Raw genomic sequence first — 19,642 nt, 5'->3', positions numbered from 1 at the left:
GAAGTCGAATGGACAAAGCAGTCCAAGAGACCTTGGGATCTGAAACCCAAGAGTCACAACATTGTATTATAAATGTACATCTCCTGTTAATAAAAAAAAAGTACTGAATGATTTATCTTTCCTATTCTATGTTTCCCATGTGTGTTTAACATGGTATCGGAGCCGTTTGTTTTTCTGTGGCCTTTTTATGTGAATGTCAGTGCTGCACCTCTACCCATAATCCTGTAATAGTAAAACTGGCGTGGTAGATCTGCAAACTCATCTTCTGTTGTGCTGTCATCCTGACATTGAAACGCCTGAGCGCTGTCATAACCTGAGCGCAGGTCCCAGATGGGATTCCTTGTAACTCCTCTGCCTGAAACGTCTGCCTGGCTATAACGCCTTTGTCTGCATAAACGTTAGTCTCTCATATAGCGCTGCCACTGCTGAAGACTGCGCCCTCTGTCCTGAGCGCCTCTGACATTATCTGCGCATCAGTTTTTCTTGAGCGTTCTCCTTCTGTCCCGAGCGTTCTCCTTCTGTCCCGCTTTTGTGTGCCACACGCATTTAGCATTTGCTATTTTATTAAGAGACAAGTTCCCGTGGGTGAGTGATATCGTGGTGTACGTTCCATCGGTGTCTCCTGTGCAGCTAAAAGCCATAAATGCCTTCAACTGCACTTTTCTGTGTGTTAATGAAGATGGCAAGCGGACAGTGGAGAAGCCCACCTTGTTTTTCATGCCTCGCTGCCCAACTCCTGTCCTTGACAATGCGTTGTTAGCAAACTGGACGAGTAGCAATTTGAACAAGATTATCATATTGTCCCACAGTTTTATGCACTCGACGAGTTTTACACTTTAACGTTGGTTTTATGCTGCCAGAACATTTGAATATACGGTGACTTGTCCACGAGTTCCAGCTTCCACCTCAATTACTGGACATGAGTGAGGTATGGGATGGAGTTGCGGTTTGAGTTGAGCAAGGTGGTTCATTGTAATTTAGAAGGCGGTCAAATTGAATAGAGCAGGAAGTCGGAGGCGCGGATCAAACAAAACACACAAGCGTCCCATGTAGCACGTCCCTGTTGATGTTCATGACTGTGCCAACAGTAACGCAAATGGTATCGTACGCTATGAGGCATACAGCTGTCCCTCCAACGTGATTACCTTGCGCGTTTGTTAGAGTGACTTTGAGTCCTGTACCTCCCTGGGTATCAACGCCGCGTGGGAATGCTCCAGAGTTCTAATTTTTACAAGAAATCGTTTCAATGCCCCTTGCACTATACGCAAGCGACCGCTACCCATCTGCGTCTTAGTCATGGGCCCCGTGGGTCTTGAGGTATCAGTTCAAGGCAGTGTTCAATAAGCTGTAGCAGACTTGAATTCGCAGTACATTTCTTCATACATGTCCTTCAATCAAATATGAAATGCACTCATCGGGTTTCCTCTCATTGAAGCCGCTCCTCCTGCAATAACTAAAGTTAAAGTTTATGCTTTAGCCAATGTAAATGTGGCTGAAGAAAGACAACGCTACGCCCATCAAAACGTCCAAGAATTTCAAACTTTTGAAATACTCAAGAGGGTGGTTGTTCATCAATCTCTGTAAGTTCTGCTATTTCCCTGGCTACCTTCATAGGTAATGTGCTTACTCAATAGTGCAAAAACGTTGGTATTGGCATATCGACCTTTTGATACCTCTCAGCGCGTAACAGATCCACGGTTAGGATGGATCTGGGCTAGTGCATATAGTCCATTTCAGTTGCTAGGTATCGTGAAATTTTGGAATCAGGGTTTTATACCGAGTGTTTAGCCCGGATCCTTGCATGGAGCGTTTGGCTTGGACAATGTTCCAGTACATTGTGTGATTGTCTATTATAATGTTCTAGCCAGTTTACATATTGAATGCGTTGTTTTAATATTGAATGTGCGCTGTTTTTAATATTGAATGTGCGTTGTCCAGTGGTATTTGAAACCATCATATGATCCTGCTATTAGTAGTTTTTTTCTTCTCGACTTTTGAACATTTGCCAAGCACTTGGGTACGGGTTTGTCTGATGAGAAAGGAGACCGAACCCCTTCTTGTGTGATGTAAAGCTTCAAAATCTCAGGAGAAAGATTTTGTGGGTAGCCAAAGTCCATGATCTCATCAAGAAGCTCGTAAATTAGCACAAAATTATTCCGGATGGCATCTTCATCGAATGCACCACCAAAGTAGGATTTGAACAGCGCCACTGCCTCAACCACAAACTTTAAGGCACAGGCTGCATTAGCATTGCTACTGACAACAATCACAATATAGACATTGCTGATTACAATAAGAGCAAAGGAGTTCCGGATGCCTGGAAGACCGAATTCCTCATCATTTTAGGAGGCTGAGATTTATTGGGGATCATTTGTACTACTGCTAAAAGATCAAGGGCGCATTCAGTAAGGACAAGTCCAAGCCTTTCATTCATTAAAATAATGTTAAAACATGGTTACATTGTTTCATTGAATTTTGATCATATATGAATGATGTTTATTTAGTTGATGAGCATCTGAATGATTTGAGTCATTGGGTTTAAGAAGTTATGAATTTTCCTATTGATGAGTAGATATTGGAATTGAGATAATTCCATATATGATGGCTTTTAATGAAGTAAGAAATCAATGGTGAATGATTCTAAATCACATGAAAGATAAGCTTCCGCATGCAATGGTACAGTTGTGAAATTGCCAGCTATTAAGGTTTTTTTATTTGGGTAAAAAGCTGAGATGCATGTTACTAGTCCGTTTTAAAGAACCTGGATTCTGGGAACTTGTTGCTGACGCTGATTTGAAAGTGAAGGAATACTTGAAGGATCCAAACAAGTTTGCAGTTGTTGCTGCCCCAGTGTGGCTTTGTATTTAGATTTCATTATAGTGCATTGATTCCTTGATTCCACTGCTACATAAAGATTCTGGTGAACTGATTGTAATATTTTATATTGCACACTGATCATTTGCTCACATTTATAAAGGATATTGCAATGACATTAAATTGTGAGTGATTGTTGCTAGTTGATAGTCGTGATCAGTTTCTTTAATGTATAAGATGATGAAGGAAATGACCAGACTTGAAGATGCATTAAAGTTACTGAATATCCTAATTCATTCCACTCCTGATGGGACAGTCAAAATCAGTAAGGATTTTCTCTCAGAAATTCAGACATGTCTACAAAATGCATAGGAAAAGATTGATTTTTTGCAGCTTGAATCACAGCTACAGCAAGAAGAGCTACATCAAAATAGACACCATTCTGAACCTGTTTTTGTTCAGAACATTGAGACAACCACCCATCAGCAGCATGTTAATAATGTTACAGTTCATTCAAATAAAGCAGCAGTTGTATATGCAGATGCAGAAACTCAGTCTGCACTTCCCAAGCCCATCATCAGACCTTGGGAACAGCTTGTCCACAACAAGCACAGAACTGGTCTTGGATATGACAAGGACTTGTCCTTTCATATTCCAGACTATGCCAAGCCCATTCAGTTTCAGAGTGCTGGATTCATTTATGACAGTTCACCTGCTCCTCATGACAGTTCACCTCCAGCTGTTCCAGACTCTGCCCCTCTTCCACAGCAACACCAACAACAACAACAACAACAACAGATCGTGAAATGCCAACACTGTGACCGAGTTGGTCATCTGAAAGATCACTGTTTTGATCTTCATCCATGTAAGCATTGTCATAAAACCAGCCATTCTTCAAACAGATGCTTCAAAAACAAACGTCCTGCAAGAACAAAGATTCATATTGGATGGATCGCTTCTTGGCAATGGGCATCAACAGCCAAGAAGATATTCCAAACACATGTCAGAACTTGTTCCAGAGTATTGAACAGTCTTGCAGTTGAGTTTTCTCCATCTTCTCACCTTGTATCTGACAGGGGGGGAAATGATGGTCATCTACAAGCTTCAAAGTCACATCAAGCGAGCCTGAGCCACAACCTGCCACACCAGTTTCAGAGTTGTAGCCAGAGACAAAGATGCCCGTGAACAGATTGAGAACACTTCCTCTAGCAGAAGACACCAGCTTCTTGCCAGTTTTGGAAGAGTTCCAGGAATTGCATTAAGCATTCCAGAGTTGTTGGTCATCCTTAAACCATCACAGATTGAGAACACTTCCTCTAGCAGAAGACTCCAGCTTCTTGCCAGTTTTGGAAGAGTTCCAGGAATTGCATTAAGCATTCCAGAGTTGTTGGTTATCCTTAAACCATCACAGGTTGAGACTTCCCTTTTCAGGTTGAAGTTTTACCTTTTATGCGGGGTGAGACCTCCCTTTTATGGTTGAAGGTTTCCCTCTTTAAAAGAATAGGATCACTTCCTCTAGCAGAAAACTTCAGTTTCTTGCCAGTTTTGGAAGAGTTCCGGGAATTGCACTAAGTGTTCCAGTGTTGGTGGTCATCCTTAAACCACCGCCCTTTATACCAACATTTCAGAGAGCACATTCAGCCTAGTGCTGCCATGCACTTTTGCACATTTTGTATTACAGCTCTCTTCTTGGACTCATACATAACCCTTCGGATTAAGGGGGGGAATGTTGGACACCTAATCCTAAGTGGGTTAGTGTGGAAGTCGAATGGACAAAGCAGTCCAAGAGACCTTGGGATCTGAAACCCAAGAGTCACAACATTGTATTATAAATGTACATCTCCTGTTAATAAAAAAAAGTATTGAATGATTTATCTTTCCTATTCTATGTTTCCCATGTGTGTTTAACATAGGCAAATGCATCTGGCAGGCGTTGAGCGGGACGCAAAAACTTTTTCCAGTTTTCTCCCAGTGTGTGCGAACTTGGGAACTATGCAGCAGGGTATAGAGATACATGGAGAAGTAATCAGAAGTGGGTTTGAATCTAATGTCTTTGTGGGAACTGCCCTTGTAGACATGTATGGAAAATGTGAGAGAATAGACATTGCACGCAAAGTGTTTGACAAAATGGCTCAACGAAATGCTGCATCCTGGACTGCCATTATTGTAGGTTATGCACAGAATGGGCACAACATGGAAGCTCTGGATATTTTTCGACAGATGCAACAAGCAGCAGTGCAGCCAGATTCGAAAACCTTTGTCAGTGTTCTCCTAGCATGCGCTAATTTGACAGCTCTGGAACAGGGCATGGAAATCCGTGAAGAAATAATTAGAAGTGGTTTTCAGTGCAATGTATTTCTGTGTAACGCGCTTCTGGACATGTATGCAAAATGTGGAAGCATAGACAAGGAAAATGAAGTTTTCAAAAAATACATGGAAAAGATGTGGTTCATGGAATTCAATGATTGCAGGATATGCAATGCATGGATGTGGCAAGGAGGCCCTGAAACTATTTCAAGAAATGCAACAATCTGGTATGAAACCGGACAGTGTTACCTTCGTCAATGTGTTGTCGGCATGCTGTCATGCAGGCCTAGTGGATGAGGGCCGAAAGTACTTTAATTCTATGAGTCAATGTTACCAGATCACACCTGTGATAGAACACTATGGCTGCATGGCTATGGCTGCATGGCTGACCTTGTTGGCCGTGCTGGGCACCTGGAAGAGGTTAAAGACTTGATAAGCAAAATGCCAATAACCCCTGATGCTACAATCTGGGGGTGTTTGCTTGGTGCCTGTATCATACATAACAATACGGAGTTAGGAGAATACGCTGCAAAACACCTTTTTGAGTTGGATTGGAAAAATGCAGCAACTTATGTTGTGCTCTCAAATATCTATGCTTCAGTGGGCCGGTGGGATGGTATTGAAAAGCTGAGAAAAACCATGAAAGATAGGGGGATTAAACCAACGGCTGGATGCAGTTGGATTGAAGTCAACAAGCAGGTGCATGCTTTCCTTGCACGAAATGGGTTGCACCCGCTATAACATAAAAAGCTGGAACTAATCCATGGTCACAAAATAATTTTAAGCAGATCATTGCAGCATGATTTGTCTAGCATGCCGTGGAGAATCAGAGATGAAGTTTAAAGGGCAGGGTATTCCTTTTTATGGAAAAGGCTTTGCCATTGGGAAGAAGTTAACCTGTTAACTCCAAAAATCAATAATAATACTCACGGTCCAAAAAGTGAAAATCAAACCAATATCTCCTACCAATTGGAGTAAAATTCAAATGCAGCTTTTCTAATGGAGGGGAAATATTCATGATTGATCTATGAAGAGCGAAATGATAGTTGGAGGTTATTGAAGTCTTCAAATTCAATCCTCGAGGAGTTGAATCAACAAATTCTTTTTGCAGCGAGATTTAAGCATATCTGGGTTTTAACTAACAACACTTCGGGACAGGATGTTGGGGATCTAATAAGGAAGAGAGCTCCCTTATTTGCACTACAGATGAAATCGTTCATTGCGTGCAAAAGATGGCCACCATTTTTAGCATGGATGATATCTTTTTGAACTAAAGGGCATTCAAAATAACAAGCAGTAATCAAAAGGCTAGGAAATGTTTACCATGTATGTACTTTAAGTGATGTGCTATTCTCTAGAATCTAAGCATTTTTTTCCCTTTTCTAACTCCTATTACATGGCATTATAAATGATGCGCTATTCAGAAGAATCTAAATACTTTTTCCTTTTGTAACTTCAGAGTGAAGCCCTTGGAGAAGAATGAAAAGTTGCAACCAAGATGAGATTTATCTTTAATAATTGATGTAAATGAATCAATATGAATTAAAATCTCTAAAATTGGTACGACTTCATTGTAGTGTACTTGTAATAAATATTGAGTATTCTTTCAGAGTATGGGCTTGTTTATGCAAATGTGAAATATCAACCCCTGAGTACCTTTAACCTCTCTTAATCATTTACAAGCATTTAGCAATACACCATGGATTAATCCAACCCGTGCACCATTTCGCTAACACCTATGAGAGGCCGCAGAGGCCATGTACAAGTTGTATATAGAAATCGATAGGCGAGATTAGTAATCAATTTTGCCTGTGACCCTCCCAGGCAAATTTGTAATTTCTATTGATGAGGTGTTGGCTTCATTAGATCTCATCAATTATATTAGTTGATGGGATCCAAAAAGATGAGTTGCTGTCGATAACTAGATTAGCTCCAGAGATAACCTCCACAAACTGAGTTGGAGATTAATATTACATCATTGCAGTACTCTGTTGCTTAGAGGGCACCTTTACCAGACTAATAGTACACCATGGTAAATCCATGTCATCCCTCTGAAAGGCCAACTACAAGTTGTCTATGGAGCCCGATAGGTGAGATTAATAAACGATTTTACCTTGATATACTTGTAATTTCTATTGATTTGAGTGGCTGGTTTCATTGAACATCATCAATTACATTAGTTCACAAGAAACCCAAAAATATGAGATGTTCATTGTCGTTGAGTACATCATTACAATACATTTGGTGGAACTTTCACTTTGTGGGACAGTCTTTTCGTGCTTAAGAGGCCCACACCAACACTCATCTACAAGATGTCAGGGTCTGTCTGAGTAAAAACGTGAATTGTGTGTTTGACCTTTCCATATTGGTAGGTAATTGATGTTTTGATAGATAGAAGATGGACACAGAAACATTTTGTTTTTCTTTTTCCCTTTGTAATTTGGCGATATGATTTTTTTCATGAGACAGTGATGGGCTTTTATTTAAATTGTATGTTTTAATCCTAAAATGAATTTAATGTCTTTTTTGTAAATTTATATCATAAAACTATAATTTTCTGATTTGTAAAATAGATAAAATATAAATAAATTTACTCTAAAAAAACAAAAATAAAATAAAATATGTAAGCATAATACAAAATATATAATACTGAATATATTTGAATGTGGATGCAAATATATTTGAATTATCAGTCATTTGCACAAAACCGAGGGACATAGTGTGAAGGAGTTGATAAATCATTCTTAAAATTTATGTTTAATATTTTTTATTTTATAAAATTTTTATTATTATATTAAATAAAAACTTATTATATATATATATACGTTGTAAGGCGTTTCCATCTGAAATGAACTCCCCCAAATGCCCTTCTGTCCTAATCGTAGCCGTTAGATCTTTTGTTAGACGATTGAACAAAAATCAGCCGTCTAATTTAATAAAAAATGTTTTAAAACATTAAAATACCCTTAAAAAAACTCCGCTCGACATCTGTGCGCTTTTTACGGAGGAGTTACAGGTAGAGTCCATTTGAATTCTTAGTGGAGTTTATGGCAATGAACAATGCTCTCCGCTCCACATCTGTGCGCTTTTTACGCAGGAGTTCCAGGTAGAGTCCGTTTGAATTCTTCATGGAGGTTATGGCGATGAACAATGACGACACTAGAATGCTCACAAGGAGAGAATTGCAGCGAAAGGAGCTCAGAGCAATGTGGCGCTAGCGGCCTAAGGTCAATGGGAGCAGGCCCAGGGCTGTGGTGTTGCAGAGCTTCAAACCACCAATGTCAGAATGCCAGAGACATCAATTTCAGCAACAACAACAGTCCAAGGCCACTGCGAGCATCAGAGGCCAGGGTAGGAAGCGGGGCATGCCGAGGACTGGGGATTGCGAGAAAATTGTTGCAGCAGCAACCCAAGGCCACTGGGAGCTCCAGATGCCAAGGCAGAAAGTGGGGCAGGAAGCCCCGCGCCGTGGCCTGTCGAATTGCAGTGCTTAAACCCACTAATGTACCAATGTCGGAATGCGAGAAACATCAAATGCAGTAGCAACAAGAGTCCAAGGCCACTGCGAGCACCAGAGGCCAGGGTAAGAAGCGGGGCAGGAAGCCCCGGACTGTGTTACATGAGGGCATTGATGGTGGTGTGAAGAAGAGAGGGCGGAAACGCAAGGTCAAAGAGGAGCAGGAAGAAATTGGGGCAGAATTTGGGGTTTTGAAATTAATGAATGCGGGTAACGAAGATGATGTTAATTGACGAGGATCACAATAAGGAAGCAACCAATGGCTTTTTGGAGTACAGTGCATCGGTTTCGAACACAGAGCCTAAATGACCTGCGCCACTGAATTTAAGCAATGAGGGGTTAAATATTACCCCAACTCCTGATGTTTTCAAGGTTAAGAATACCAAGAATTTTGTCAGAAAAATGCAGATGGGGGTGGATAGTATATTCCAGCATAGGAGAATAAAATGAAGGCAACATCACAATATTCCAGCATAGGGGAATAAAATGAAGGCAACATCACAGAACACTGTGAATACGAATTTCCATCACTGTAAAAGAAATGACAAAGGCAGAGTGGTCTATTGTTCCAAATGTCCAAAGAAGTATTGTCTTATCTGCATTCGAAAATAATACTAAGGAGCAAGTATATATATATTTTTTTGTTCTTTCTAATGGTTTTTCTTTCCATTTCTATACATGTACAGAGGGCCATTGTGCCTACTTACGGTAACTAATATTTTGCCTGTTATGGCAGGTCAAGCCTTGTGTTTCCAAGCCACCACAGGTGAGAAAGTTGTCCTCTGGCATAATTCAATGCCCTTTCCGATTTGCTAACCTCTAATTCCTCTAAGCTTAATATGGGTTTTTAATGGATTTGATATTTGTACAGGTGGGTACTCAACTCCTTCTAAGCTCAACTTTATCTGCCGCAAATGCTATCGAGGATGAGCGCCCCAAGCAACAACTGACTTCCAAGTTCTGCTGCTTCCAAGTTATTGAATCTTGGTCCATCTCATGCAGGGTTACGCTTGTAGGTTTTCCGCTAGGTTACATTAAGTTGTTTTTACTGTTGGACAAGGCATGTTGATCAGGTGAGCAATTCATCCACCTTCTTTGTACAATTTGAGTGGACTTGAACACCCATTTTAAGGTTCTATGTACAATTTGAGTGACCTTGAACACCCATTTTAAGGAAGCTTTCTGCATTTAGAATACTTCCGTTTATTGAAAACTAAATAAAAGGCTGGATTTTATCGATATTAAATGTCAGATAGAGTTCCACATAAAGTAAAGCCGTGTGTTGTAGATATTAGGTTTTAGGATTAGTCACTTCCAATTATGGTAATCGTTGTAGCAAAGGATCTAATTTCTAGCACTGTTGGGGGAACAACACAACTGATATCTGGGCATCCCTTTGACACAATTGAGGTGAAGCCCCAGAGTCAACCATTGCTTCTTCCTGGCCAGCATCTTCGCTATGTCGGTGCAATGGATGTTGTCAAGCAGACCATTGCCAAAGAAGGCCTCACAGGGATGTACAAAGGAATGGGAGCCCCTTTGTCCACTGTCGCAGCTTGCAATGCAGTTGTGTTTAGTGCAAGAGGTCAGATGGAAGCCCTATTTAGGGTTGAGCCTGGTTTGCCACTGTAGGGCAGCAGGTGGTGTGTGGAGAAGGGGCAGGGATTGCTTATCTTTCTTGACTTACCCAACTAAGCTTATCAGATGTAGATTGCAAGCTCAGAGTGCTTTGGCTACTGCTTCAGTTGCAACTTTAGGGGTAACAAGAGTGACAGCTTCTATTAAACACAATGGCCTAGTTGATGTAGCTAAGCATGTCTTAAGATCCGAAGGAGCCAGAGAATTGTTTAAGGGCTTTATCCTACTTTATTAAGGGATGTATCTGTAAATGGCATTGCATATGGCGTGTATAAGGCTCTAAAGCCGTTCATGGCATGACGACATGATGCATCTCAATTGGGCATGGGTACCCTGCTTGTTTCTGGTGGGATTTCTGGCGCTTCTAGCTGGACACTTGTATATCCAACTGATGCTTTGAAGAGTTGAAGAGTGTCATTCAGATTGATGAATTTCACCATCCAAAGTATGTTGGTACAATTAATGTCATCAAGAAACTTGTTGCTTTAGAAGGGCTTAAAGGCTTGTCTAAAAGGCTTGGTCAAAGCCATGGCCAGAAGTGTTCCTGCCAATGTCGCCTGCTTCCTTGCTTATGAGATTACCAGGTCGAGCTTGGGATGATGGGAACTTCAAATCAACTTGCGTCTAGTTACAGGAGTTCAAAAGAAACAAAGCAAATTGGAAAATGGCATGTTCTTTATTTGAAAGTTGTTTAGGGCTCATTTTTTATTCTCCATTCTTGGTTTGGGTGAGCTCTGTCGTCTTTGATTTTATTCTGCTGCGTAAATTTCTAACGGGTTTCCATCTTCCTCTCTCATCAGGCATAATAGCTAGACGTTCAATGTTCTCTTTGGTGCCTCTGAACAATTTACAGTTGTACCTCTATTCGGTTTATACACGATTGAATCGAAAATAAAAAGCATGAGGGGCCTTCTTCTCAAAAGCGAGGAATTCTGAGAGTGAAGTGCATCTGGTTAATCAAGTATGTATCCATAAGATCGCTCGCTTTTCTCTTTGAATTAGTATAATCTATTATATATTTGCAAGTTCATTTTCCCAGGTGGTTAGATATAGTAGCTTGTAATTGGACAATTTAATGGAAAATGCAAACACATGCGACATCATTTCTTCTTTACAAGTTAGAATAGTTCACTTTCCCACGTAGCTACAAGTTAGAATAGTTCACTTTCCTGTGTGGCTACAAGTTAGAATAGATCACTTTACCGTGTGGCTAGATATTATAGCTTGTAATTGGACAATTTAATGGAAAATGCAAATGCATACACCATCATTTCTTTACAAGTTATGTACTCTAATACTGGGATGTCAAAATTGTAATGCAATAATTTCTTTTTATTAAAAAAATAAAAATAAAATAAAATAAAATAACAAAAATAAGATATTCATGAATATAGGATACACTTAGAGGCTCACTTCTTTAATTGAATAAAATAAAATAAAATAACAAAAATAAAATATTCATGAATATAGGATACACTTAGAGGCTCACTTCTTTAATTGAAGTTGGGTTGTGAAAAGTGTGTGATGTTTTTTTATTTATTTTTAATAAAACTATATAAAAAATAGATAAAATTGGATAGTCTAAATGGTTTATATAAACAACTTCATTTTCTTATTTTTAATATTTGTTCAAAATTTCACCAATTATTCCGAAGTCATATATCTCATATATTTATGAAGAAATTTAATGATATTACAATTTTGTTTAATTATCAAAACTTTAAAACATAGTGCTACCTTAAATTTTCATATTCAACTACTTGAAAATAAGACCTTTACAAAATTAAGTAAATTAAGTAACTGTGATGACCATTGGACTCCCACGATAGTGCATGCTAGATGGAGAAGACATTATGCTTTATTTTATAGGTAGGTAGGAGTTTGGGTTTGAACGAGACACTTTGTTTTATTTCATAATTATGAAGTATTTCATAATTATGAAGTCAAAGTGAGTTTCAGGTCAAATTCAAATTAAATTCAATATGGAAAAAAAACTAGTTGTCTAACAAGAATATATATACATTTATTTATTTAATTGAAAAAAATCCAATTCTCAACCATTATTATCTAATTAAAAAAAAATCCAATTTACTATCTAGGAGGGTGAAAAAGGAAAAATCTTTAAATAAATTCAAATAAAAGTGGAACACAAGGAACCAAAGTTAATATTCTATGGTAAATGCTTTGGAATTTTTGTCCTTGGAATATCAATTGTATTTCAGACTGGAGATGGATCAAGGCTTTAAAGGCATGACATGATAAGGTTCGTGTGGATGCACTCTACAATGCGACTGAGACTACTTTTGAAGGAATTTTCCTTACCATTGAAGACAGAAATACACATGATAGTGATTTTCATATTGTGGCAATTTAATCAGGGGTTCCAAGACATCCTTCCACTGGAAAAATATCGTTTGATATTTCACAACATCCAAGACTAGTCGAGCTTTTTCTAAATAGTCCAAAAATTGCTTCAGATGTGTTACATGAGATATCATGGGAAAAGCTTGGTTGTTACATTTCAGAAACAACAATTGGATCAATGGATCAATTTATCTCTGGAGATATTGACCAAAACAAATTTGTGCATGAGTTCAAGCCAGCTTTCGTGGAGGATTAAGAGAAATGATGAAGTTGCAACCATTCATATTCAAACTTCACCATAAATTGGATGTTTTGATAAATACATTTCTAAGAAAATATCTTCCAGGGGATGACAAGAAAGAAGATTCTAGGGCCACTAAATTAGGTCACATGCACTCATCATTTCAATTTTTTTCTTTCCAGTGATTCTTAATCCTCTTCACTCAATATTACCAGTAGTCTCCACAAGAACACAAGCCGAGAGATAAATGTGGCCTATATGACTACTGATAAATCTGTTTTGCTGAAACCACACCTAGAATCCAACACCCCATTAGTGCAATGTGTTGTTTATTGAATTTATAGGGTTGATTTGTGAACTACATTGCTGATTCATAGGTTTTAGAGCTGCTGAGTGCATCTTTTTTTTTTCCAATAAGAAAAAACCCACATATTTTCATTATCAAAAATTAGTTACATATTCAATATTTTTTTATGTCATCCCCATACATCTTTGATCCCTTTATTATGCCCCTTAAAATTATATCTTATTTCATCATTACATATAAATAATATATAAATTCAAAAGATCTACCTTTCCATCTTAATCGATCTTCCTAATATATCTTACCTTGGTTGATCCTATTTAAAATATCTAAAAGTTTTCTTCACAAAAAGAGAAAATAATATTTTTAAGTATCAACAATATCAAACAGTTGTTTATAGAAATTGTCTACGAAGATCCTTTAGATTTTTATACTTCTGATCTTTGAAATGTTTCATTATCAAAAGCAGAGTAATTAATCATACGCAATAATCCACAATGTCCATCCTTAGATAGGAGATTTTCCACACACTTTCTCTCTTTGTAGATGAGTGAGAAGGATAATCTCTAAAAAGACTTTATTAATGTTCTAATCCATTCCATCTAATGAGTAAGTTATGGAAAAAAGAAATTAGTCGGCAAAATGAACATGTTAGCATTGCTTTGAAAAACAATCATGCAGGGCTTGTGTCTGATTCTCTACAAAGTGTCTCTACGGATGCATGAACACCATTTCCTACAATCAAGTTGAGTATAAGAAGAAAATATATGAGTGAAAAAAGAATAGACCAAGGTGCAATTGATCTAAAACATGACAAAAGTGTTGGAAATATCTGTGAGATTTTGGAAGAATTATTTGACATAACAAAGATTACCAGTGAAGAGGATGGTGAAGAATTGGGTAAATGGGTTCTCTTTTCCACCATGAGACATCTTTCCAAAGAGCTTATGGCAGAAGAATAAAAAACACTCTACATCTTGCTCCAGTTGGAAATATTGTCGAACTATGGGATATAATCAATTGCAACATGTTACACACTATCAACAAGGTTGTTTTTCAAAATGACTTGAAATGGAAGCATCTTGAAACTGTAATTAAGTCATGCATCCCACGCCTTCAGTCACTTATCAACAAAACAATTGTTGAAATCATACTAGAATCAAGTCACCTCAGAAAGCTGATTTTTATATATGTTGGAAGACAACTAGAGATTTGTCAGGCTTTCAACTAGATATTCAAAGCCCACCCCAATGGAGTGCGCCTAGGTGGGGAGTACACTGTCTTTGTTGGATTAGAAGAGCATATACGTCTCGTTGCAATTTTCAAATTTAAAGAGGAGGAAATTGATCTCCTACGCACATTCTTTCCCACATGTGAGGACAAATTCTTTAGTTATCCGTGAGAACCTAATTGTTTAGACATTGAGATATATGCAATACTATAGAGTTCCATTGTTTTTCCTAAGATACCCCTTCGGAGAGTCGATGGCTCAATTGCAGTTTTACAATTATTGGAAACACCATTTGTGAATTTGATCAATTATGCATCATTGGTTTCTACATATGCCGTAAGGCATAGGTGTGTTGCTTCGGAATTCTAAGCTTTTTTTCTGGACTCCACCATGTTCAAGGCCCTGTTGGAGTGATCAATGCATCAAAATATTGTTACCTAGAAGGATTTGATGCAATCAACAATGTTGATGTTGGGAAATGATTTGGAATACCTCTTTGAGGGACACACTGTCACAATTTTGTCAGGTTATTCATGGGACCTAATGAAATCACAGATAGGGCACTTCCTAGATTTGATGGCACAAGTGTTGAAATCTGTATGCTCGCTGAAATTTTGAGGAGGTCTGGGACACTGATTGGAATTGATATTGTTAAGCATCGTCTAACAGCATGCCACACTATGTTACAAAACACTGTTGTCGAATTTTTGTCATTGACGGGACTTCATTTTTTCTTTTACTTTAAAGAAAATGTACGGGGCTATTAGGCAGCAGTTAACATGAAATTACTGGAAAATACCTTCATTCTACCCAAGAGACAGTAATTAATGGATCAAATGCAACAAATCTTCAGGCTATCTCCTGTGGTGAGTTTGGTTCACCTCAAGATGAGTCAATTGATATTATCGTGAATGGGCATCCAAAAGGACATGGAGAGAGACTCCATGATTCAAGAAAGGAAAAATCCTTAAATAAATTCAAATAAAAGTTTGGAACACAAGGAACCAAAGTTAATATTCTATGGTAAATGCTTTGGAATTTTTGTCCTTGGAATATCAATTGTATTTCAGACTAGAGATGGATCAATGCTTTAAAGGCATGATATGATAAGGTTCGTGTGGATGAATTCTATAATGTGACTGAGACTACTTTTGAAGGAATTTTCCTTACCATTGAAGACAAAAATACACATGATAGTGATTTTCATATTGTGGCAATTTAATCAGGGGTTCCAGGACATCCTTCCACTGGAAAAATATCGTTTGATATTTCACAGCATCCAAGACTAGTCGAACTTTTTCTAAATAGTCCAGAAATTGCTTCAAATTTGTTACATGAGATATCAGGGGAAAAGCTTGGTTGTTACATTTTAGAAACAACAATTGGATCAATGGATCAATTTATCTATGGAGATATTGACCAAAACAAATTTGTGCATGAGTTCAAGCTAGCTTTCGTGGAGGATCAAGAGAAATGATGAAGTTGCAACCATTCATATTCGAACTTCACCATAAATTGGATGTTTTGATAAATAAATTTCTAAGAAAATATCTTCCAGGGGATGACGAGAAAGAAGATTCCAGGGCCACTAAATTAGGTCACTTGCACTCATCATTTCAATTATTTTCTTTCCAGTTAAATGTTGTAGGTAAAGAATGCTTGAAAATGGGGAAACCACAAAACCACAAGATCTTGCATATACTAGTGGTATAGGTTTACAGGACTTTCTCAGTATCCATTCTCAAAATCACCTTATAAGGATAACTTAGAAATGTCACCATTTTTCCAGGACAACTATCATGGAAAATATCCAAAAGGAAATAGTGATTCATGTCACAGTATATCCCTGACAGTTAAATTGAAATATTTGAACAAGATTTCAAAGCTTGATAGTGAACACATTTTGGAAAAGATGGCTTTGCTCTCTTAGGCTGTCGGCTCAGAGCGGCCATCACATGTTACAGAATATTTTTTATTGGTGGATCTTTGGCTTCAAGGTCTATAACTACATTACAGTTTTTGGATGTCACTCATGTTCTATGCTTTTGTGCTAATCAATTTAGTCAATCAGAAGCACAATATCGAGACCTTTTTTAGTATAAAAAAATTGGGATGTATAATGTTGATGATGCAAATATTAGCTATATTTTTCAAGATGCATCTAATTTCATAGAGAAGGTTGAAAAGATGGGGGATTTGATTATTGATTCCATATGGCAGTGGGTGAAAAATAGATTGATTTTCCTAGAGTTGATCGACATTTTCCAATTGGGAAATTTATTCCATGAAGAAACAACAATTTTAATATTGACTTGTTTTTCCTTATCATCCGACATATAGGAAGAGGCCCTTGTAAACTGAAGATGGTGAGCGTGCTTGATCATTTGAATTCAAGGAACTATAGATCTCACATGTGTGATAGGTTTTAATATGATAACAAATTCTTAGTTTGTAATTATATCAGGCTTGGATTGTCAGTAAGTGAAATCATATTAGTGCTGTAGATGGTTTTTTTGTGGGCCTGCAGCCCTTCATAATGATATTTAGTGGAAATCTCTATTTCAGGGGAGCCAATTTTGGGGTCTATAGCTACATTGGTTTTTAATTGGTGAAGACTGCATTCTGTTTAGCTAAGCATTTGTGACTGCTTGTGTCAATTTCATAGAGTTTGATCTGTATGGAAATAGACACAATTTGTATTGTCCAAACATGTTCATTCTATTGTTTTGAATACACTTCGTCACACTGATAACAGTTTTAAGGTGAACAAAAATCAAAGCACTCCAGGTTGCTTAGTATGCCTAGCATAGTAGTTTTCTTTGTTTACATGTATTTCCATGATTTGGCAGACATTTATGTTGCACTGGTTGTGAGTTGTTAATGGTTTCGGATGTGGATTAGGATTAAATAGCTCTTCGAGGAAATGTAATGGTATGCTGGATTGCATTTGAAATATTTGTTTGGTGAGGCTTAGTTTGATGTTGAATTTGTGTATCTTTGGATCTCAAAATCTGGAACTATCTTATGTTAGGTTTGTATTATAAACAATGACTGGAAAACTTCATTCACCTCTTTTTTATGCATGTCATGATGTGGGTGTCATTTGGTATTGTGTTGTGATCCATGACTCGTATAATGTGCTAACCAGGGGTTGCTTTAGCATGATAAATGTGTGGCTGACACATACAATGCTTGCTATTTTGTTTTGACTATTTTACTTGTCCTCTGAAAGGAACTTGCAAAAGAAGAATGGAGATCAAGATGGGAAGACCAGCTATACAATTTAAAGCAGATAGCTAATGTTAGAGATGCGGGTCAAGCATCATCTTGGGGTGCCAGGATGTGCCAGCAGAACTATTCAACTTCTAGCTTTTCTAGATGTACTTATCATACAACGGACAAAGTGAAGAGAGGCTCTGTAACCAGGAGAAGCTACATCAGCTTCAAACCTTTTCTGTTGTGGCCTGCCCTATTTATACTTACCCTGTTGCATTGTATGCTTGTAGATATGCAAGTTAATAACTGAGAATACTTTGAAATTGGTTTCAAAGTATGAGTTTAGTGAATGTCATGTTCTAAAGCTTATTGTGTCCATTCTATTTAGAGGTATCTGAGGCTAAGGATGTGTTGACACTTTAGCCTTTAGGTGAAGGCTTATCATCCAAAGATCATATTGTATCTACACTTACTTTGTATCATAAATATGCGGTTTCACTAAGATCAATAATTTTCATAGTGGAGCAATGCCAACGGCTTTGGGACTTTATAACCTGAATTTTAGTAATTACCTTTGCTGATTTGATATGTCAAGTCTTAGGCCATCCAAAACAACTTACAATTTTAGTTATAACTTTACAATTTTCCTTGGAATGTAAATGAATGGAATGTCAACTAAAGCAGGAGGCTTATGGGACTGTACTAAAGTTTTCTTGGTTGCTTCCTTAAAGACTATATGTTATATAAGAATCACAAATTGACAGAATGAGTTCAACCAGACCAGGAGGCTTGCAGTACTGCATTGAACTTTTATGCTTGCGTCATTTTAACCCTAAGTATTTTATAACATTTTAACAAGCGTTTGTAACTTTTTTTTGAAGTGTTTATTTAAATAATTTACTAGATTGTTATAAACCCTAAACCCTAAGCATTTTATTACAATTTAGCAAGTGTTTTGTAACATTTTAAACCCCTAAACCTTAAACATTCTATAACATTTTAATCATGATGGCTCCAACAAATTTTCATGCATTTTCAAATATGGAACGACGACCATGATGTTGTTCACAATGTCGTATCGTTTCTTTCACCTCTTCCATTACAATATAATAGTATTTTCTAATAACACCATAAATAGGTAGGATATGGAAAAATTAAATCTTGTCGGGCAAAAAAAAAAAAAAAAAACACCTTTAAAATAATGTACAAAAACATGTTCACATAAACAAAAACAACTACATGGATAATGGATAACCTCTACATGACATTACTATTATTTACCAAATAGCCATATTCGAATACACATAACTAATCATTTCAGGTATAACTCATTATCATCCACCCTAGCTTTCAACAATGTCCATTCACATGTTGCTATTTTTCCACACACTACTATTATTTACAAAATATCCATATTCAAAATACACATAACTAATACTTTCAACTATAACTCATTATCATCCACCCTTTCTTTCAACAATGTCCATTCACATGTCGCTATTCTTTCACAAACAATTATTATTTACAAAATATCCATTTCCAGAATACACATAACTAACTATTGCAATTGTAACTCATTATCATCCACCCTTGCTTTCAACAATGTCCAGAAATTCACGGTATGAGGTAAAACCTCATTGTTTGACTTTGTAATACCCGACGATCGGTAGGCATGCATTTTGTTATATTGACAGGAATCGGGATCAAAGGTATCCATCTTCATTTGAACATGTCCCTATTATTCCCCACTCTATGCTATTCTTCCCCACTCTATACATCTATTCTTCACCACTCTATACCTTACGGCGTATCCTTTACAACATAAGGTGCAAATGCTAATAAATATCTCAAATTAATTTAAAAATAAATAATAAACACCATGCCTCAAATTGAAGTGAGTGGCATTATTACTCACCCTGCCCGGTAACAGCGATTTGTTCTTATTGATTCACAAGTAAATTTAACCATTTTTCATAGACATTGACACATATTTCTCCCATATTTACATTG

At 37.4% G+C, this 19,642-nt stretch overlaps 1 protein-coding gene and 1 pseudogene across 1 annotated transcript; both read left to right on the top strand.

Moving 5' to 3' along the window:
* Window positions 1–4,731: 4,731 nt before the first annotated feature.
* Window positions 4,732–5,418, top strand: LOC149260252 (putative pentatricopeptide repeat-containing protein At1g68930). Its single transcript, XM_089457501.1, has 2 exons — window positions 4,732–5,195; window positions 5,286–5,418. Exons 1-2 carry the CDS (start codon window positions 4,732–4,734, stop codon window positions 5,416–5,418), a joined length of 597 nt encoding a protein of 198 aa, XP_089313627.1.
* A 4,540-nt stretch (window positions 5,419–9,958) lies between these two features.
* LOC149260251 (mitochondrial carnitine/acylcarnitine carrier-like protein pseudogene) lies at window positions 9,959–10,876 on the top strand (annotated as a pseudogene).
* Window positions 10,877–19,642: the final 8,766 nt, after the last annotated feature.

This window comes from Pinus tabuliformis, chromosome 6 (genome assembly GCF_031772625.1).
Source record: "Pinus tabuliformis cultivar Carrire ecotype Pingquan chromosome 6, CPIR1, whole genome shotgun sequence".
Classification (NCBI taxonomy): domain Eukaryota; kingdom Viridiplantae; phylum Streptophyta; class Pinopsida; order Pinales; family Pinaceae; genus Pinus; species Pinus tabuliformis.
Note: the sequence above shows the minus strand (reverse complement) of the source record. Positions and strands in the feature narration are given on the sequence as shown.

What these genes read in the sequence shown, in the direction of transcription:
- LOC149260252 (XM_089457501.1), top strand. Translation starts at nt 4,732, where the DNA reads ATGCATCTGGCAGGCGTTGAGCGGGACGCAAAAACTTTTTCCAGTTTT. An exon ending in TGTAACGCGCTTCTGGACAT is followed by an intron (nt 5,196 to 5,285) that starts GTATGCAAAATG and finishes CAATGATTGCAG; the next exon opens with GATATGCAATGCATGGATGT.